The sequence below is a fragment of the Eschrichtius robustus genome, chromosome 11 (assembly GCF_028021215.1).
Source record: "Eschrichtius robustus isolate mEscRob2 chromosome 11, mEscRob2.pri, whole genome shotgun sequence".
Taxonomy (NCBI): domain Eukaryota; kingdom Metazoa; phylum Chordata; class Mammalia; order Artiodactyla; family Eschrichtiidae; genus Eschrichtius; species Eschrichtius robustus.
In genome coordinates this window covers 100,786,456-100,808,479 of record NC_090834.1, presented here as the reverse complement: position 1 = coordinate 100,808,479, position 22,024 = coordinate 100,786,456, and the positions used below count along the sequence as shown (strand labels likewise).

Here is a 22,024-nt window from a genome sequence, read left to right as displayed (position 1 = left end):
ATCTGGGAGTTTGTTAGCTTAGGAGACTTAGAGCAACCACTTGCTGTAAGGATATTGAGGGGAAAATAAGAAAGAGGTTTTGTTATTGAAAAATGTTACTGTGGGCTATGAGTTGGATCGTTTTTAAGTTACCTTAAAGACTAAAGAAAATATTGAAATTCCTATATTAATGACATCTGGTTGCCGATCTGTACTTTGATTGTGGTTCCATGAAGAGATTGAATAACATGGGTCCCCAGCTCTTAAATGGATTACTTGTACTCCTCCTGCTGCTTCTGTTTTTACTTCCTCTGTGCTTTTACTCCTTTTTATGCTCGCTTTCTCCTTTGCTTTCATTTATTATCCAAATATTTATTCTCTAAGTCTCCACAGTGGCAAGGTTGCGTATAGAAGCAAAAGTCATCATAATGTGAATATACTTACTAATGAATTGACTACTTATAAAATCAGACCCCATACATGTTTCTATTTGTTTAATTCTCTTATCTATCCTGCCCAATGGTCAGCATCTTTGTTGGTATCAGTCACTTCTTGATGGTGGGTATTGTTAACATCTGACAACATAATGCAAGTACAGTAAAAAATTAATTGCAAAGTGAAATTATCCTGGGACTTCCCTGGTGGCGCAGTAGTTAAGACTCCGTGCTCCCAATGCAGGGGGCCTGAGTTCGATCCCTGGTCAGGGAACTAGATCCCACATGCATGCTGCAACTGAGAGTTCGCATGCCACAACTAAGGAGCCTGCGTGCCTCAACTATGGAGCCAGTGAGCCACAACTAAGGAGCCCACAAGCTGCAACTAAGGAATCTGCCTGCCACAACTAAGACCCAGTGCAACCAAATAAATAAGTAAATATTTTTAAAAGTGAAATTATCCTTAAAAGAGATGCAGGATTGTATGAAGTTGATGAATGTTAAAGAATTGCTTGCATCACTGCAAAGCCATTGACAACTGAGAATCTAGAAATTTTTTATCAGTTAACAGTTAAGGAGAAAATCAACAAAAGATGACAAAATAGATTCTGGACACAACTGATAAGAACAGTGTGGTACAAAGAGAGTCCTTAGGAGAACCGTAGGGCCTAAAATAGTTTTGCAAAAGTAACTGCAAAAAATCAAAGGTGTCACATGGCATTCTCATTGAATTTGTCTGAAAAATTGTAAGCCCACCAAAAAAAAGAAAAAAAAATTAACAATTGATTCTTTGTTATTCCAAGGATTAGAAAGAGGTTGTGATTATCATCTAAATTTTCCTAAATAAAATAATATAAATTGTGTAATGTTTTTTGTTTCAGCTTCATGTTAAAGAAAAAATTTCAATCATAACCTTTTCTTTTCACTAATTGCTATGATATTTTGTTTCCCCTCTTAGACAAATTGCACTCGTGCCAGTTCTTCTCAAACTTCTATTTTTGCTATATTTAAATCTGGAATGATATACCAAAAAAATGACATGGAGTGTACTTTATTTTCTCTCTTTTTTTTCCCCCTTTATCTTCTTTTTAAGTTAATAAATAGGTGCTATGTGGCTTTTTGTTTGTTCTTGTAGAATAAGATTGCAAATGTTTTCCGGTGCTCCACTTAGAATGTAATTTTTTGCCAACATCCTTTTAAATTAGAGTTTAAATGGGTATAAGCAGTATTTGAGTTGCCAAGGGTAACCAGGTAGCAAAAGGAAGTCCTCTAAACTACTTAAAGGTCTTCAAAGAAATACATTTTTAAAAATTAAAAGTCTCAGCAAGGACAATTGAAAATTTAAATACTCATTGTTCTTAAGCTAGAATAGTGCTGAACACAGAGGGGCTCAATTAATATTTGCTGGATAGATGGATTCGGAGTGAAACTTGGACTGAATATGTCTGTCTCATCTGCAGTGCCCACCGAAGATTCCTATTTCACCAGTTCCAGAGTGGGAGGCAAACGAGGGATTATCAAGGAACTGGCAGTCACGTTGCAAGGACCAGAAGATAATACTCTGCTGTTTGAATCAAGGTTTGAGAGTGGGAACCTGCAGAAAGCTGTTAGAGTGTGAGTAACAAAGAGGAATTTCCCAAAGGGATGATGACTGAAGTGACTGAGAGGTGTCTTTAGTGATCAGGAGTGTTTTTGTGGAAGAGAAAAGTGACGAGAGGTAATTGTGAGGACGATGAAGAAGAATGGAATAATTGTGACTCATACTTTTCAGAATGAAAAATTATCTAAATTATTTTTTCTACTAAAAGAAATTAGTGCGCGTTTGAAATTTGCATTGTTGACCTGAAATAAACAGACTGTCAGATATTTCTCCAGCAAAGATGCGTTTATTCAGGATTGGCAGAGAACTGCATTTCAGGGTCTGCAACCACGGGGGGGCGACATGCAAGTCCCACGCTACAAGAGAGGGAGAACACTTTCACTGAGAGGAGAAGGAAGTTGGGAGGGCTCCAGTAAACAAAGGGTCCGTGGCTTTTCATTGGCTGAGTCCTTGCAAGGAAGGAAAAAGAGTCTTTTTTCTTCCTGTTGGGCTCTGCCATCATTGCAGGACATGAGAGCTCCCTCTTCTGGTCTCCCAACTCTATTTAATTGGGTTTCTGGTTATTAATTTTTTACAGCCTCAATAAAAATACCATAAAAGTTGCAATTCTATAATCATACCTACTAGATGCAGCAACTGTTTATAGTTTGGTGTATATACATTAATTTTCTCTCTCTCTCTCTCTACAATATGTAATATACACAAATCATATATTTTTAAAAATAGAAAAGTGGTATACATACTGTTTTACATGTTGCTTTTTTCCACTTAATAAATTTTAAATGTTTTTCTATGGCCACATCACAGATGTTCATATTGTCCTATTGTATGGACACTCCATACCTTATTTACCTTGTCCCCAACTGATGGGAAATTAAGATGTTTACAATATTTTGGTTAACGAATTAATACCCTTATGCATTTTTTTTTTGGCCGCACTGTGCAGCTTGCGGGATCTTAGCTCCCCGACCAGGGTTCGAACCCATGCCCCCTGCAGTGGAAGTGCAGAGTCCTAACCACTGGACCACCAGGGAATTCCCTGCATTTATATTTTTAAGTAGTTGTGGTTTTATGAGATAAACTCTAGAAATAAAATTGTTGGTTCAGGGTTTGATCACTTCAGTACTGCTAGTTTTTTTTTTGTTTGTTTTTTGTTTTTAATTATTTATTTATTTATTTTGGCTGCGTTGGGTCTTCGTTTCTATGCGAGGGCCTTCTCTAGTTGTGGCAAGCGGGGGCCACTCTTCATCGCGGTGCGCGGGCCTGTCACTACCGCGGCCTCTCTCGTTGCGGAGCACAGGCTCCAGACGCGCAGGCTCAGCAATTGTGGCATCACGGGCCCAGCCGCTCCGCGGCATGTGGGATCCTCCCAGACCAGGGCTCGAACCCGTGTCCCCTGCACCGGCAGGCCGACTCTCAACCACTGCGCCACCAGGGAAGCCCTAGTACTGCTAGTTTTTGCCCATTTGCCCTCCCAATGTGATTTAGTCCCCATCAACAGTGTGTGAGAGTGCCCGGTTCCCAGCACTGGAATGTTGGTGAGATGGAGGGGAAAGAGCATATCCTATTTTAATTTGTACTTCATTAATTATGCATGTGGGTGAATATCTTTCCATGCTTTTTGGCATTTGTATTTTGTCTTCTGCAAGTTCAACAAGGTGAAAGCATTCCAGAGATGCCCCCTCATCTTCAAATAAGTGAGGATCAGATATAAAAATAGCACAGAGGGCTTACAGGTCTCCTCTACAGTGATGATGTCCAGGATGTAGCTAACAGACAACATGGGGCTCTGGCTTCACTACTGTTCAGTGTGTTAAAGAGAAATGTGTTGAAGTGGTTAGAAACTGCTATTGAATACTCTCAAAAGATACCAAGAAGCTCACAGTGCTCCCAGAAATGCTGTGCAGCAGTGTAAGTTTTGAGATTCTTCCTGTCCCACTCCGAATAAACTTTCTTTTCCCAAGTTCCTGCTAGCCTAATATGTGAGTTGGAAAACTAGGGAAATAAGAAAATAAATGTGTGATGTAGCAGGCTTTTCTGTTGTAATAAGATCTGTTTTTACCAGAGGGAAACAATGTTTGTTTTTTGAGGGGCGTGTGGAGTTATAGAGATATTCTTCTGTGTTCTCTATTACAGAAACACCTATGAGTATGAACTCACCTTGCGAACTGACCTCTACACGAATAAGCACACTCAGTGGTTTTATTTTCGAGTTCAGAACACCAGGAAAGATGTCACCTATCGCTTCACCATCATCAACCTCCTGAAACCCAAGAGCCTTTACACTATAGGGATGAAGCCACTCATGTATTCCCAGTTGGATGCCAGCACCCACAGCATTGGCTGGAGGAGAGAAGGAGATGAAATCAGGTACTATAGGAACAACACGGAGGATGGGCAGCAGCCCTTTTACTGTCTCACATGGACCATTCAGTTTCCACATGACCAGGACACTTGCTTCTTTGCACACTTCTACCCATATACATACACTGACTTGCAATGCTTCCTCCTGTCAGTGGCAAACAGCCCCGTCCAATCTCAGTTCTGCAAACTCCGAACTTTATGCAGGAGCCTTGCAGGAAACACCGTCTACCTGCTCACCATCACCAACCCAGCCCGGACCCCTCAAGAGGCAGCTGCAAAGAAAGCTGTGGTCTTGACCGCCAGAGTGCACCCTGGGGAAAGTAATGGCTCCTGGGTTATGAAGGGCTTTTTGGACTTCATCCTTAGCAGCTCCCCAGATGCCCAGCTCCTCAGAGATATTTTTATCTTCAAAGTGGTTCCCATGTTAAATCCAGACGGAGTGATCGTGGGGAATTATCGGTGTTCGTTGGCTGGAAGGGACTTGAACAGGCATTATAAAACTATTCTGAAGGAGTCTTTCCCTTGCATCTGGCACACCAGGAACATGGTCAAGAGGTGAGGCCTTTATCTGTTGGTCTTACTCGGAACGCTGTCAGCACTATCTGATGGCATGAGATCTCTTCTCATGGCATAGGAATCGGGTATGGCTTTGTGGAGAATCTTCAACGTTCTCTTTGCAGCCACTTGGGTTTGTTTATTTTCAAACTTTAAATCATGTCTTATCTTTGGGTTGAAACTGAACATGCGAGATTTCAGCTAGAAGCATTTCACTTATAAGTGAAATGATTGAATGGAAAAGGTCAAAAGTCAAGGGATTCATAGGTCTTCATGATGAGACTTGTGTAACAGTAATAATAATAGTAGTACCTAACAATTAGTCAGTGCTTATGTACGACAGGCAGTATTACACATGACCCATTTAATCTTCACATTCACCCTGTGAGGTAGGCACAATCAATATCCCCATCTTGTATATGATGAGGAAATTAAGGCCCAGAAAGTTTAAGAAACTTGCCCAAAGTCATCGAGCTAGTTCTCTGGTTGCAGAGTCTGAATGCCTTATTACCATCTTATATTGCCTCTTATGAAGAAAGAATTACAATGGGACTTCCCTGGTGGCTCAGTGGTTGGGAGTCCGCCTGCCAATGCAGGGGACACAGGTTCAAGCCCTGGTCCGGGAAGATCCCACATGCCGTGGGGCAACTAAGCCCGTGAGCCACAACTACTGAAGCCCATGCGCCTAGAGCCTGTGCTCCACAACAAGAGAAGCCACTGCAGTGAGAAGCCCGATCACCAAAACAAAGAGTAGCCCCCGCTCGCCACAACTCAAAAAGCCCGCGTGCAGCAACAGACCCAACGCTGCCAAAAATAAATAAATAAATTTATTTAAAAAATAATAATAATAATAAATAAATCTGCATTTTCCAAGCATATATAAAAGCAGTTGAAGCCTATGATAGAATGGCACCCGCCTTAAAGGAGCTTCCATTTCGCTGGGCATGAAACTGCAGCAGTTGTGAATATGTGAACGCGCGCACCTTCTCACCATATCTGTGTGAATGGCTGAGAGTAGTGTTGGGTTAGTAGGCAAAATGGCTAAGAGCATATATTGGAGACAGGCAGGCCTGGGTTTGAGACCTGGTTTTACTACTGGCTGGTTCTGTGACCATGGAAGTGATTTAACCTCTCTGTGCTTCAGCTTTCTTATCTGTAGAATGGGGATAATAATACCTGTGCTGGGTGGTTACTGTGAGGATTCAATGAGATAATCCATGTAATCTATTTAGCACAGTACCCTGCACGTTGTAAATGTGGGGCATTATTGTTACCACCATCATCATCATGGAGAAAGTGTTTGGAGGACTGAATAGGTGTCCTGGTAATCAGGAAACAAAGAAGAGCTGAGTCTTAAAGGAACTAACCCTGGAATGTCAGAAACCAAGGCTTTCTTTGGTTCTTTCCCCTCTCTACCTCTCTCTATCTTTCCACAGTTCTGCACCAGAGTGGGCTTTCCTTTAGTAGATTTTCTCCTCTTTCTTGTCAGCTTACTCAAGGCCCACCCATCTCCCCTTTCCACATCCCCTTTTCCATCAAGTTCCTCTGGCTGGCAGAGGCAAGGAGTGCTGGTGACATGTTTCCAGCAGGGGCTGAGGTTGGGCCTAGGGTCCTTTGAAGGTCATTAGGGGCTGAAATTTTCTTAGGGGGGAAAGTATCAACAGACATCCAAAGGATCCTTGATCATGCTCATGCTCTGTATATCTACTGAGTTCTTTGTTTGCCTCCCCCACCCCCAACAGACTTCTTGAAGAAAGGGAGGTTCTCTTGTATTGTGATTTCCACGGCCACAGCCGTAAGAGTAATATCTTCCTGTACGGCTGTAATAACAACAATCGCAAGTTCTGGCTTCACGAGCGAGTCTTTCCTTTAATGTTAAGCAAAAATGCACCAGATAAGGTAAGCAGGTAAGGTAATTTTCTGTCCATTGACTAAGGGGGAAGGATAACTCATTGCTTCCTATCTGCAGTGTTTGATTTGCCACTTTTATCTCTCCATTATCTTGGGTAAATCCCAGCTACCTGGACTTCAAGAATTTAGAAACATGTGGCTTTAAGAATTACTCTGTGTCCAATGAAAAAATAAGTAAAATGTAGTATATCCACACAATGGAATGTTACTTGGCAGTAAGAAGAATTAAGTACTGGTATGCTAGGACACGGATGAACCTTGAAAACATTATGCTAAGTAAAAGAAGCTAGACACAAAAGGCCACATATATGATTCCATTCTATGAAATGTTCAGAAGAGGCAAATCTATAGAGACAGAAAGTGGTTTAATGATTGCCTAGGGCTGGTGGGGGGAGGATGGCATGGGGAGTGACTGCTGAGGGGTACTGGGTTTCTTTTCGGGGTGATGAAAATGTTCTAAACTTAGGTTGTGGTAATGGTCGCACAACTCTGTGAATATCTTTAAATCACTGAATTGTGTGGTTTAAATGTGTGAATTTTATGGTATGTGAATTATATCTCAATAAAGATGATTTTTTTAATTGCTCTGGGCACAAGTTCAAACTCTTAGTAGGTAGAATTCTCTCTCATCTTTCATCCTGTGTTTGGCACTGGAAGAAGGGACTGAAGGACAAATGCTAATATTGCTAATAGCAAAATGCTAATATTATATGAGCCTCCACAGAAACATTTATGTAATACAAGATCACAAATAACTGCAAGATATTAAAGGGCTAATAAAAACAACTTAAAAGTCTTTAATAGTTGGCTGAGTAACAGCTCTGAGACAGTTGTATCTGCTTTGATTTAGAAGCTGGTTTTCAACATCATAAATAGATTCACAAAATGTAACTGTCATTGGAAAGCAGAAATTAGGCTGGATTCAGAAAAGTATTTAAATGACAGTGTAGATTTTCTCACATAAAGATATAGGACAAATATTTTGTCTCTGCTACTCTTATCTGTAAAAACAAAGAAGAAAGAAAAAGGAAGCTTTTTTTCCTTCTGCCCTTTATCCCTCCCTCCCTTCTTTCCTTTCTTTTTCCTTTTCTTTTTTCAATCTTCCTGTTTTTTCCAGGGATCTCTTTTCTTCAAACGAAATCCCATCCGGAACCTAGCGTTTAAAACAATGAAAAGCAGCGGTGCGCTAGTTGAAGTGGGCGGAGGGCTCAGCACCCTGCCGTCCTGTGTCCTCCTCAGTCCTTGCAGCAGGAGCGCCCTGGGGCTCCTCAGTAGAACCTCTGGATTTCAGAGAGCACAATTCAGAAATCACTGGTAGTGAGACGCCTTCCAACTCTAAAGCATTTTCAGCAGGACGGGATAGGTTGGGATAGTTGTGAAGTATATGTTTACAAACTCCAAGTGAGGAAAGAGAATTGGGGTGGTCATGAAAGACAGTAGAGGATATTGAACTCCAAGCCAGAAACGTTAGTGTTAAGGAGCAGGAGAGTTCTAGGCAGAGATTGCAGGGGTGAGGCATACACAAATCATAGATAGAGGATAACTCCAACTAGATCCAAGGGTTCAAGTTGGGGAGGGGTAGAAAATAAATCTTTGAAAGGCTGGCTAGTGCCTTGAATGCTAAAGTAAGCCAGCATTCCCAAACAGGCCTTCAAGGAACCCTAGTCCTGCAATATGTCCCTGGGGAAGGTGGAGAAGGAAAGGAAGGGTTCATGGGCAATGAAAATCAGAGTATACTCTCTCCCCTTTGGAGGGTCACCGTTCACAACATATTAAATGCTCTGAGAAGTCCTGCAGAGGAGGCCTGTTTAGTCTTGTTAAACCTTCTTCTCCCTGACCAACAGAACTCATTTTTTCCTGTTACATCTATTAACATCTCTTAGAATTAGTATTTTATGGAACATACGTTAGGAAGTAATATATAGAACCCAAGGGAACCATTTTTTAAATTCATATTAGTGAATTTTAGACATCTTAACGTTTGCCGATTTATGATTAACAGAGGGCTTGGATTTCTCTTTAGTTCTCTTTTCATAGTTGTAATTTTAAAGTCCAAAAGTGCAAAGAAGGAACAGGACGAGTCGTGATGTGGCGGATGGGAATCCTAAACAGCTATACCATGGAGTCTACCTTTGGTGGGTCCACCTTGGGTAAGCTCTCTTTTGTATATCATAAGCCAGCATGGCAAGGGGACGCCAAGCAAAGCACTGGGGAGATGAAATCTCCTTGAATGTTGGGGAAATAATTGACCTAGAAGATTTTCTTGTGTGTGCCTTAATGTTAAATTTGAGAACCCAAAATATGAGTGTGAAATGTAATACCTGATGGGGCAGTATAGCATAGTGGTTGCTCAGGCCCTGGAAATCAGGCAGGTCTGGGTTTGAATTTCCGTTTACTGGCAATAATAATAGTACCTGCATTACAGGCACTACTTAATGAGGTAGTGCATGTAAAACACTTGACATAGTGCCTACCACAGAGTAAAGCCTCAGTAACTGTAGCCATCGTGATTGTAAACTTGTTCATTGTCAAAGATTCTCCTGAATCAAACTAAAACTAGAAGGAGAGAGACCCTGTCCAGAAGCGTAATATTCTAGAATCATAGGTGGTGTTTCTAACGAGATATTCATAAATTAGATTTGCATTTGCTCATTAAGATTTAATAAGAAGTGTTATGGATTTTTTCCGCAGGCAATAAAAGAGACACTCACTTTACCCCTGAGGATCTAAAATCCCTGGGTTATCATGTCTGTGACACCCTTCTGGATTTCTGTGATCCTGACAGAACCAAGGTAAAAATGGGGTTTCAAGAAATATGGGGATGTTACTGTGATCGTTTTCACATGGGTCCGAAGTCAGCCCAGTGGGATTACAGGCAATCTTTATTTTCCTCTTAATATTTTTCTGAAGTCTTTCTAATCAAAGAAAATAAGAAAGCCCCCGGCCTGCAGTCTCAGCAAACAATAAGACCTCATACTTCCCCAAGCACAGAGGCCATGGTGCCAGCTCCCCTTCAGCACACCTCTCCCTCACTTCTAGGCTTAGCTGTGGCAGCACCAATTCTTACTTCCCTTCCTCCTATTTCAGAAAATCAGGTGTCCTTTCTCTTCTCCAAAACTACCCCTGTCCTTCAAGCACTTGCCAACCTCCCCTGTAGCCTCCCTGAGGTCTTGCCTCAGTTACCTCCTCTCTTTTCTGTGCCCTCAGATTTTTCCTTTTCTTCTTCCCCTCAACTGCAGATGTTCTCAAGCTGCCCCCATCCTAAATCACAAACAAAGGCTTCCTTTAGCCTTGTTGCTCCAGGAGATTATTTCTATTTCCCATCACCACTCGCCTTCTTAAAAGGGAGCCTGTACTCACGGTCTCTAACTCGTTTCTCATACCCCCTCTGAAATGTCGGCCCTGGGAACACATGACATGCACCACTCTGGATGCAACTGTTCAATTAAAAAGTACTTAAAAGACACTTTGACCTCAACATAGGGCCTGTTAAATCAGATTTGCCATAGGCCAAATTCTGAACAACCCCATTCTAACTTTCCCTACCTTGCTACTCAAAAAAATAAAATAAATCTGACCTTTGCATTGTTCAAGAAGTTTATCATTGGCTTTAGCCAGGGAAAAGTGACTAAAGCAGTGTTCACTGATATTCTGCCCAAAAAATGCTTCTCTCTGTTCCTACAGCTCATGTAACTTGTTGTTCACATGTCCTTAGTAGCAGAGGTTACAGCTTACTCATCTTTATGTCCCCAGCAATAAATAAAGTGCCTTTCAGCGTATACTTAGTAAATATCTGATGAATAACTAAATGAATAATCAAAAATAGTTCTTTTTTTCACTTCCATAGTTCATGCAGTGTCTAGCAGAGCTTAAAGAGCTCTTACAACAGGAGATCCATAAGAAATTCAAAGAACTTGGACAAGATATGGATTTAGAAGGAAGCTGGAGTGACATCTCTTTGTCTGACATTGAATCCAGGTAACAAACTTCATTTCAAAGAAAAACCATAGGGGTTCTATTTTTTTTTTTTTTTTAGTTGTCTTGCCTGCTCTGTTGTTTTGTTGGTTTTGAACCTCAGGTGCAAAATATTGAATAAATCACGGCACACTTGAATGCACTTCATTCAACAACTATGTATTGAGTGCCTGATCTTTGACAGCCTCTTTTCTAGGCTCTAGAGAGGGTTAGAGAGATGGGCAGGCAGTTTGTGTAGGGCCTCGTAGGCAATTGTGAAGCCTTTGTCTTTTACTTCAAGGGAGATGGAAAGCCTTTGGAAGGTTTTAAGTACGCAAGTATCGTGACCTGACTTAGGTTTTACTGGGGCTGCTATGTGGAAGAGAGATTGTAAAGAGGAAAGGTCTAAGCAGGACACTCATTAGGAGACTCTTGCAATAATACAGAAGAAGGGTGATGGTGCTTAGGGGTGTAGCAGTGTTTGGGGTTGTGGGAATTGGTTGGATTCTAGATATATTTTGAAGTTTCAGACATTAAGATTTGCTTATGGATTGGATATCGGGCATGAGAGAAACAGAGAATGACTCTATAATTGGTTGGATGGAGTTGCCTTTAACTGAGCTGGGGAAGATGAAGTGGGTGGAGAAGGTTAGGGGGGTGATGAAGATCAGGAACCTAGTGTTGGGCATGTTCAGTTTGAGATGTCTAGTAGATGTCTAAATGGAGATGTGGAATAAGTAGTTGGATATATGAGTCTGGAGTTCAGTGTAGAGAGGTCTGATGGAGAGAGTCATCATGGATAGATGATATTTAAACCTTAAGTGTGGCAGATATCCCAAGGGAGTAAGTGCAGGTAGAGTAGAGAAGAGGTCTGAGTCTGAGCTGGGTACCATAGCTATAAGAGGTTAAAGAGACAGTGAAGAGCCAGCGGATAAGACTAGGAAGGGACCAGCAAGGCCAAAAGAAAACCAGGAGAGTGATTCTTTTAAAGTAAATCAGATCGTGTCATTCCTCTGTTTAAAACACCTCAGTGGCTCCACCACTTCACTCAGATACAAAGTCAAGGACCCTACAGTGGCCTACAAGGCTATAGGATCTAGCCATCTGCTACCTCTGTGACCTCCACCCTCACCCTCTCACATACTGCTACAGCTACACTGGCCTCCCCTCTCTACCTCAGACTGGTCAGGCCCTCTCCTACCTCAGGGCCCTTGCACTGGCAGTTCCAACTGCTCTCCCCCAGATATTCACAATGCTAATTCCTTCACCGCCTTCAAGTCTTTGCTTAAACGTCAGCTTTTTCAGTGTGGCCTACCCTCATTACTCTAATATTGCAACTTGCTCCCCTGCCTTCACCCTCCTGCCATTCCTCATCCCCTGTACATGCTCTGCTTTTTTCCATAGCATTTTACCACCTTTTGTATCATTTGTCATTCTATATCACTTATGTCTTTGTTGTGTCTATTATTTATTGCCTGTCTCCCCCACTAGGATGTACGTTCCACAAGGTCAGAGATCTTTGTTTTGTTCATCTCTGTATCTCATTTACTTAGAACAGTACCTGGCACATAGGGAGAGCTCAATAAATATTTGTTGAATTCACTTAGTATGTAGGATCTCGGGCCCACTCTAATAGTCTCCACAGCTATTTTAGGAAGCCCCCAGGTAGGGGGTGGTTATTTCACAGGTGTGCCAGAACACCTCCTACTCGAGCTTACTGCCCCAGCTGTCCTCAGTCAGAAGGTTTCTGGGCAGGGCATGGCGGCCTTCTGCTAGAGACTGCACTGTAGTCTGTGGTAGAAAGTGGGAAGCGGATGGCTCGCCCACCCACTCTACGTAGCACATTGATTCTGGGTCCTAAAGTAGTTCTGCTGGCTGAGTCTCCCAAATGTCTCTTTAGGAACCTTAAACCAGACCATCAGCCCAGGTAGGGTGTCCCATTCACCACGTCGCCTCTTCCACTCTCCCAGAATCCTTTGCCTAACTCTCCAGGACCACTGCATCAAACCCTCTTCACTTTCAGCCTCAAAAACAAAATGCCCCCTGCCTATCAAGTCATACATATAGGGCCCAGGGGGACCAACTCAGAAGCATCCTGACTGCATTCTGACAGGCTCAGCAGGGATACTCTGAGGCACTTAGTTAAGAATTATTGAAACCAATCTGCCAACCTCTGCACCAGCCTCCATTGGGGCTCCTCCTATCCATTCACACGATTACACAGAAAAGCAGACTGTGTGTGCAAGCCCAGTTTGAGTTGCTCTGTCTGTGTGCACATACATGATTTTCGACATCTTCTGGGGCATACTGCATCTAATGCTTTTTATCCCATTTGTTAAAGTTTTCTATTACCTCTGAAAGGGACTTCAGAGGCTATTATCTAGTGGCCTCAAAGGCTACTCCTCAGACTGGAAAAGCCTTGTGAGAACAGGGAATTAGATCAGAGAAGAGAGGGCTTTCTTCCCGCTGCCCTGCTGTAGGGCTCCTCATTGTGCACTGATGGGAGGGAGGGGGGCATGAACAGAATGAAAGTGCTGAGCAAAAGAATGGTTTGAAATGCTGTCTTTTCCCAGGAGATTTGAGTTTTGTGCCTAAGACATTTTTTTATACATGGAGGACGTGTCATAGAGCGCAGCTTTCAGTTCTAGCCAACCACACCCCAGGAAAGGGGAAAACATAATGTGACACAGAAGCAAAGGACATGATGAAGGAAGAAAGAATGGATTATCTGTGTCTTCATTCCTCCTAGCCTTTGAAGAAAAGGGGAGGGGACAGTTTGTGGGGAGGACTTTAGATCAATCTAGATGTGCATCCAAAACTTTTGAAGGGGGAATGGGAGTGATAAAAGTAATGCTCCTAATCTCTGACCTACAGATTCTTTATTATTAAATATATCTATTTGCATATTCAACACATTTTTGAAGAGTACCTAGTCAGATCCTTGCTCTCTGAACTGGTAGTGGCTAGACAGGTATGAACGAGACAAAGCCCCTACTTTCAAACAAATCCCAGTCCCCTGCTGTTCTCCAGGGCTGCTCATTAAGAATCCTACAGTCTCTCACAATCACTGCCAAGGGCAGCTTTGCCCATCCGGCCAGCGTTTATTTTGCCACATGGTTCATCTCTGTTTCCTGTGCACTGCCTGGCATACAGTAGGTGTTCAGAATGAACGAATGGATATGCTTATCAAGAATTCTTACTAATTGAAACGCAGACAATGTGGGCAAATAGCAGACTAGGTGTCCTAATCCCATGCTGCTGGTCTGCTAAGTGTTTTACATCCTAGACATTAATAACAGGTATTTCCCTTTTTCCTTTCCTTTTGGAAACAGCACCAGTGGTTCTGACAGCTCCCTCTCAGATGGTCTCCCCGTTCACCTACTGAACACAGCAGATGAGGTAAGATTATAGAGACTCTTGCACCCAGAAAGTAGCAGCCTGAAAAAAGCATGACACTACTGGATAATTTGGAAGAATTTTCAACTATCCCAAGATCTGCAGAAAATACAGCAGTAGCATCCTAACTGGTTACCCTGCCCTGGAGTCTTTCATTTTGTCCTTTATAACTTTCTTTTTTAAATCTGGGGGGAAACATGCGAGAACTCCATATTTATTCCAAAATTAATTAAAAATGGGGAAAAAAAGTTTAACTAAAAGTGAAACCCATGTTAAGAGATAGAGGTTGTTAAAAATGACCCAGAATTTCCCTGGTGGCGCCGTGGTTAAGAATCTGCCTGCCAATGCAGGGGACACGGGTTCGATCACTGGTCCGGGAAGATCCCGTATGCTGCGGAGCAACTAAGCCCCTGCACCACAACTACTGAGCCCGCGTGCCACAACTACTGAAGCCCGCTGCCTAGAGCCCGCGCTGCGCAACAAGAGAAGCCACCGCAATGAGAAGCCCATGCACCGCAAGGAAGAGTAACCCCCGCTCGCCACAACTAGAGAAAGCCTGCGCGCACGCAGCAACGAAGACCCAACGCAACCAAAAATAAATAAATAAAATATAAATCAATTTTTAAAAAATGACCCATACTTTTTTATTTTAATAAATTTATTTATTTATTTTTGGCTGCATTGGGTCTTCGTTGCTGCGCGGGGGCTTTTCTCTAGTTGCGGCGAGTGGGGGTTCCTCTTCGTTGCGGTGCGTGGGCTTCTCATTACGGTGGCTTCTCTTGTTGTACAGCACGGGCTCTAGGCACACGGGCTTCAGCAGTTGTGGCACGCAGGCTCAGTAGTTGTGGCTCACGGGCTCTAGAGCACAGTAGTCGTGGCACACGGGCTTAGTTGCTCCATGGCATGTAGGATCTTCCCAGACCAGGGCTCAAACCTGTGTCCCCTGCACTGGGAGGCAAATTGTTAACCACTGCGCCACCAGGGGAGTCCCACAAATGACCCATACTTTTTAAAAAGCGTTTCTTTGTTTACATGGTGTTAGGTAGTTTTTTTATATTTCCATATATTAAGTAATTTTTCTTCTGCCCCGTCTATTAACAGACTTGTTTTTTACATAGATGGTATAAGAGCTTTAGAAACAGCAAAATGTTTGTTGTGGTTCACTATGCAGCTGATTTCCTAGTTGCATTAAGAAGTATCTTCATCGTAGGGTGGGTTTAAGGCTGTGTCAGAAGGAGCCAGCCGTATCAGACTGGACCCCACAGTTTCTTCAGCTGGACTTACAGCAGCATCAGTATAAGCTTCACCACTCCATAGGTGCCTGGAAAACTAGTCCTGAGCTTCATTTGCTTAATTATTAAAGCCACCCTATGGTAACAACCAAACTGTATCTATTAAGCACACATCTAATAATCAGTATTATCTGTACCTGCCAATATTGCCACAAGTAATGTGCTTTCCCGTTTTATATCACAGATATTTGGTTATTGGTATAGGTGCCCCTTTGGCAGTGTATCTATAATAGGGGGATTTGGGCGGTGTTAAGTGGGGAGGGGTCTCTGGTAATGAGGTAACTGAACTGTTTTTTGATTCTCCAAACCAACAACAGTTCAACACTGTGAGGGCACACATACTGGGTTAGCCATTGTGTCTTGAGTGTTGTGTGAAAAGAGTGCTACATGTGGGTGGGCGTACCTCTGGAATGCTCAATGGCTAATTTCTCTGTACTTTCTGGAATAGTTGAATCAGAAGAAGAAGATGTATAAGAAGAAAAAAAGGAAGCCACTTCAGTCTAGGAAACAGCGAAATAAACAGTATCAGAAAAGTAATTTGATGCAGGAGTCAAAGTTAACAGAAGATGCCGCAGTAAGAAAGCTCTGCTGCCTACTTCTACTGTCCAGTTAGAGTTTTCAACAGAGGGAGCAGGACAAAGAGTTAAGGTTTACTCTAAACCAGAAAGGGAAATGGGGCAGGGGGAAGTTTTCTATTTGGATTTCAGAACTCTTCCATGGGTCCTCTGGATATCCCTAAGCAGATTTCAGCTTAGCCCACTAATCCTCCACTACACTCTAGCATAGCAAGTCTGGATTTCCAGAGGAAGGAGGTGGTAATGGAAAAGTGGTGGCTAGAACTAGGCCAGAGTTGCCGGGTGGCTGAGAATTCAGGCTTGGTCCAGGCTAAGGACACTGGGATACCTCCTTCCTAGCTGCCACACCCACACCATACCCCCTGCTTTCTAAAGATGAAAATGCTTTCAGAGGTGGGAGTTTTACTCTTGGGTGAATTGGGTCAGTTATGAGTAGATTAATTATAATAGAGCAACTGAAAAATATTCTCTTTGCAATCCTTCTAGGAAGGGGCAGGGTTTGCTTCTACTCTGCAAAAGCAGCCTGCTTTTTTCAAAAATTCAGAGAATACCAGTTCTTCAATGATGAAAAATGAAAAACCAAGGTTGAATGAGGTAGTATTTTTGCTTGACTTTTTTTTCTTCACTCACTCATGGAAAATTTATTAAAACCTTTTTTTTGGTAATATGTTTAAAGTGTACAACATGATGATTTGATATATATATATACATTGAGAAAGGATTGTCACTGTTTAGTTAATTAACACATCCTTCACCTCAAATAAATAGTCACTTTTTTTTTTTTTTTTCTGAGAAGTCTTTAAGTCCTACTCTGTTCTGTTAGCAAATTTAAATTATACAACACAGTACTATCAGCTACAGGTACCATGCTATACATGATAATCTTCACACCTCATTCATTTTATAACTGAAAGTTTGTATCCTTTTACCACCCTCTCCCTATTTTCCCCAATCCCAAGTACCTGGCAACCACCATTCTACTCTCTGTTTCTATGAGTTTGATTTTTTTTTTTTAGATTCCACATATAAGTGATACCATGAAGCATTTGTCTTTGGCTCATTTCACTTAGCATAATGCCCTCCACCCATGTGAATATATTTTGTTGCAAATGGCAGGATTTCCTTCCTTTTTAAGGCTGAATTATGTTGTTTGCAAGTATTTTCTCCCATTCGATAGGTTATCTTTTCATTTTATTGATTGTTTCCTTTGTTGTGCAGAAGCTTTTCAGTTTTAGTCTCGCTTGTTTATTTTTGCTTTTATTGTCTTTGCTTTTGATGTCAAATCCAAAAAATCATTGCCAGTGTCAAGGACTTTACCCCCTATGTTTTCTTCTAAAAGTTTTACAGTTTGGGATCTTGAATTTAACTTTTTAATCCATTTTGGGTTGACTTTTGTGTATGGTATAAGATGGGGTACAGTTGAATTCTTTTGCATGTGGATATCTAGTTTTCCTAGCACCATTTATTAAGGATACAATCTTTTCCCCACTGGTTATTTTTGGCTCCTTTGTTGAAAATTAATTGACTATATATGCATGAGTTTATTTCTGGGCTCCCTATTCTGTTCCGTTCTTGACTTTTTGTCACACAGATTCTCTGATTTTTCCAATTAGTACGTCTCTCTCAGAGGGTGAAGAGTGCAATAGCCCTCTGTCACTCTCACTGTCAGTGCCACTAGGAGCAGGGGGACATTAAAATTGGTGGGGACACTGACACTGCTTTGGATTAGACACCACTGAAGTCTGATATCACATGTTGGTGAATTGTGATTTTATACCCAAAACATAAGAGCGGGCTGCTTTACCATCCATCCATCCATTCAGCAAATTGTATTGTGTAACTACTACATGCCAGGCCGTCTACTGGATGCTGGGAGTGCAACAGTGAACAAAACACTATCCCTGCCTCAGGGACCTTAGGGTCTGCTGGGTATTTTAACAAATAAGCAGGGAGTTACATACAGAGTAGGATGCAGTAGGAAACAGAGGAGACAAATTCACCCAACTTTTAGTACTTTGGAGTGTGGCTATAAAATCCTTGGTTCTTTTATGTATAAAAATAGGTTTGGGTACAATAGTAGCCAAATAGGGTGTATGAGGCCCTCCTCGTGTGGAATGCTGCCCTGTGGTTAAGAATGGTAGAATAAGGTCCCACAGCATTACACAGAGGAGCCCGCACCAAGCACAGCCATCTCTGTCCAGTATTGAGGGCCATTCGGTGTCTAGTGTAATCATGGCAAGAGCACAAGCTATGGGGTCTGTCTTGAGTTCAAATTCCATCCCCACTATGTAGTTTTCCGTGAGTTACTTAACCACCCAGGGGCTCAGTTGCTGCATCTAAAATGTTGGGGTAATAATATCTACACATAAGGTTGTTGAGAATATTTGATGTGAAACCATGTGTGAAGTACGTGGCATATGGTAGGCATTCAATAAGTATTAATTTCCTTCTTTTCTTCAAATTACTATTTGTTTGTGTTCTGCCTTTCTTTTCATGTTAGAGTATCATAATGAATCAACATGCGTGAATAAAAAATACTCTGTGTGTTTTATATAATCACACTTGTCCAAGTGGAAAATTTAGTGAGAATGTGTTCATTTATTTTAGTTAAATGGAAGAGACAAAGGCACCTCCCTGGGCCCATCAAAAATGACCACCTTGATTTTGACTAAGAATAAAGAGAGAATGCAGGTATTTCACCTAATATATGTATATATATGCCAGCAATTAATTTATTTTTCAAATGTATTATGTGATTTGGAGGGGTGGTGACCTGCAATCCACACAGTATCACCTCCTTGGATTTGTTCTGCTGAGGTGAACATCTAACGTCGTTTGCACTCTCAGGCTACAAAACACCTGACCAGCCAGGGGCATAGCCCACAAAGTACTGCAGGACGGAGGAAGCCCAGCCAGGGCTGAAAGCTTGCCACGGAGAATTTAGTTTCATTTCAATGAACATTTGTTAGGCAGCTATTATTTTGTAAATCCATGGCAACATTTCAGGTAGAAAGTGATGGTGAACGCAGTGATTCTCAACCCTAGGAGGTGTTAACAAACCGGGGTGCCACCATCAGTTGTGAGGGGTGTTTCACATCCATTGTTACAGTGATCGTTCGGTACCGAGGTTTGTGAACGTTTTGCTTTTTTAAAATAATAAGTTAGAACGAATTCATATTTATCCCTATAATAACATCTCTCTTGCTCATTTGCACTTGCATATTCTCTCCTGAGAGGGAGGAAAAAGAAGTAAAGAAACAGCTGGTGAGCTGTGGTTTCAAATAGCCCTGATTGTGTCTGTGGGAAAGTGCTGCTCACATGTGTCCGGGTGGAGCAAAGACTGAGGACCACTGGATTACTGTAGGTGCACTGGGTATAGCATGGATGATCCTCTCAAGGTGAAGTCCCTGCCGTCTTCCCACGTCTGCTGCTTGGGAATTCTCAGGATGATGCTCTCATTTACCCGTCAGTATCTTATGGAGGACCTACTATGTGTGGGGCCCTTTGAAGACTGTACGACATGAGCCCTCCCTTAAGGCCGTGATCCTCTAGGAGGGGTAACAAGGTAGATAGTCCAACCACCATGATATAACAGAAACAGAGCAGTGAAAAGAGAGATGTAGATAAAGTCAAATCAAAGAGGATTCTGTCCTGACACACTGATAAGTGATGACCGTCCTCTTTCCTCATACAGCATCCTCTGCAAGATGTCTGTGGGTGGCTAAAACCACATCCTACCACTGAAACATGCGAGTTAGGCTGTAACATGTAACTAGGGATTCAGTTAAACACAATGTAGTAGACGAATGCCATGCAAACCTTTACTTTTACTTCATTTTCTTTAAATTTCTAATTTAATGTTTCTTTAACAGAGATGTAGGCATTTAACTTCCGTGGCAGGTCAGATAAGCAGAGTGTAAAAAAGGGGACAGTCTCCCAGCTTGTAAATTAAGCTCTTCTCTTCCTTTGCGTAATGTTTCTAGACAGCTTATAAAACGCAGTCCCTAAACTTCTCAGGGCAATTAAAATATTGCCCATGGACCGTTCTTTGGCTATCTGAGGGACTAGGACAAATGCTTGATTGACCCCTGCCCTGTAACAACGTCAGCTACTTTGGTATTTGAGGGGAAACGCAAATACTTCTCACTGACTCCTGCGAAACCAGCACCAACCCTAACTATAACTTCAGGAATTGCAGCATCAAGTGGTTCACCTTTTATGTCTTGTTTGCACAGAGAGAGAAGCCAGGATTTACAGTATCATGCTCTCCAAAGAGAAACACAAACCCCAGCCAAGAGCCAGCTCCAGATACGAAGCCAAACTGGTCCAGGAACAGATATCCTGCCACAAAGGGAGGCCGTACGACTGCGGTGGTATACCCATCCTTGCACATATACACCTACCCATAGGGTGCCGGGGCCATGCCACACAGGCGCTTCCTTGCTGTGTTTTGGGTTAGACACATCTTGTAACGAAGGGATTTGTATGCTAGGGAATTACGTTCATTTGTGGTATCCTGTGTTGTGTGTTCATCATGCACTGTCCTCACCCCAGGCGCTTACACTGTGTTCATGCTCTCAAGATGCATACCTCACAAATTAAATTATTTTTTCATAAAATGAAATTTTATTGTGATGTATCCAAAAGCTTCCCTTATCAGAAATCAAAGTGTGTGCTCGTGAAACTACAACACAGATATACCTCAGTTTAACCAATAGATATTCTCTCTAAAATTATGTGCAAATCAATTTTAAAAGTGCAAACTCTGTTTTAAACGTATTCTGGGAGTTTACTATGTTAAAAGTCTTGTGTCAAAGCTTTCTAGTGTTGAATGATCAGTCTGACCGGGGTATATCAGGTTTGCTCAGGGTGAGGTGTTCCCACATAGAGAAAACAACTCATGTATTACCTGGAAGTCAGTGTTGCATATATTGTGTTCAGCCGGTTATGTAAGTTTTTTAACCCATTGATTAAAATTCTTTCTCTCCCACAAATTGTTCCGTTTGATTCGTTAACTGCATAATCTTGTGTGAATAGATATTTGAGATTTTCTATCCCTCGCAAGCACCAAGCACCGTCTGCCGGCTACAGCCTGCATGTCAACGTGCTGGAGTCATGTTACACAAGGGTCACTCCAGTTCATGCCAGGCCTCCTATTTTGACTTTTCCTGCTTCCTTTCACATTGGATTGAAAGTTTCCTAGTACGTTTTTTGTCATCACTTTTAAACTCTTTCAGCCACCACCACTACCTAGATGACTAGAGATTAGAACCAAATGGCAACACATTTTATTATAATCCCAGTGTCTGTGTCTTTTTTTTTTTAATTAATAGACTTTATTTTGAGAACAGTTCTAGATTTACAAAGAAATTAAGAAAATAGTACAGAGAGTTCCCATATACTGCCCACCTCTCCCCACACACACTGTGTGCGTGGGGTTTTTTTTTGGTCTTTTTGGTTTTGTTTTTGTTTTTAATTAATTAATTTATTTATTTTTGGCTGCGTTGGGTCTTCGTTGCTGCACGCAGGCTTTCTCTAGTTGCGGCGAGCAGGGGCTCCTCTTCGTTGCGGTGAGTGGGCTTCTCATTGCGGTGGCTTCTCTTGTTGCAGAGCAAGGGCTCTAGGCGCGTGGGCTTCAGTAGTTGTGGCACGTGGGCTTCAGTAGTCGTGGCACACGGGCTCAGTAGTTGTGGCTCACAGGCTCTAGAGCGCTGGCTCAGCAGTCGTGATGCACAGGCTTAGTCGCTCCGCGGCATGTGGGATCCTCCCGGACCAGGGCTTGAACCCGTGTCCCCTGCATTGGCAGGCGGATTCTTAACCACTGCACCACCAGGGAAGCTCTGTGTGTGTGTTTTTAAAGGGAATATCTGCCCATGCTCTTTACATAGGAGTTTGCAAATGGCCTTTTCTATTCCACATCTTACACCCTAAAACTATTAGTCAGCATTTTAAGTATCTAGAAAT

The 22,024-nt window shown here is 42.2% G+C and overlaps 1 protein-coding gene across 8 annotated transcripts in view; it reads left to right on the top strand.

The window, feature by feature from the left end:
- AGBL2 (AGBL carboxypeptidase 2) overlaps nucleotides 1–21,044 on the top strand; it is a 41,087-nt gene extending 20,043 nt beyond the window's left edge. For 5 of the 8 annotated variants that reach the window (XM_068555633.1, XM_068555632.1, XM_068555629.1 and 2 more), the window contains 11 exons: nucleotides 1,874–2,027; nucleotides 4,150–4,932; nucleotides 6,675–6,831; nucleotides 8,867–8,993; nucleotides 9,535–9,635; nucleotides 10,691–10,821; nucleotides 14,130–14,196; nucleotides 15,934–16,059; nucleotides 16,547–16,654; nucleotides 18,668–18,751; nucleotides 20,296–21,044. In XM_068555633.1, the coding sequence (XP_068411734.1) occupies nucleotides 1,874–2,027; nucleotides 4,150–4,932; nucleotides 6,675–6,831; nucleotides 8,867–8,993; nucleotides 9,535–9,635; nucleotides 10,691–10,821; nucleotides 14,130–14,196; nucleotides 15,934–16,059; nucleotides 16,547–16,654; nucleotides 18,668–18,751; nucleotides 20,296–20,469 (2,012 nt within the window). In that variant the 3' untranslated portion in view covers nucleotides 20,470–21,044. Of the gene's footprint in view, nucleotides 1–1,873; nucleotides 2,028–4,149; nucleotides 4,933–6,674; nucleotides 6,832–8,866; nucleotides 8,994–9,534; nucleotides 9,636–10,690; nucleotides 10,822–14,129; nucleotides 14,197–14,543; nucleotides 14,694–15,933; nucleotides 16,060–16,546; nucleotides 16,655–18,667; nucleotides 18,752–20,295 lie in introns of those variants that run through there. The other 3 variants (XM_068555631.1, XM_068555636.1, XM_068555637.1) reach the window with 3 other exon arrangements.
- The last annotated feature ends 980 nt before the right edge of the window (nucleotides 21,045–22,024 follow it).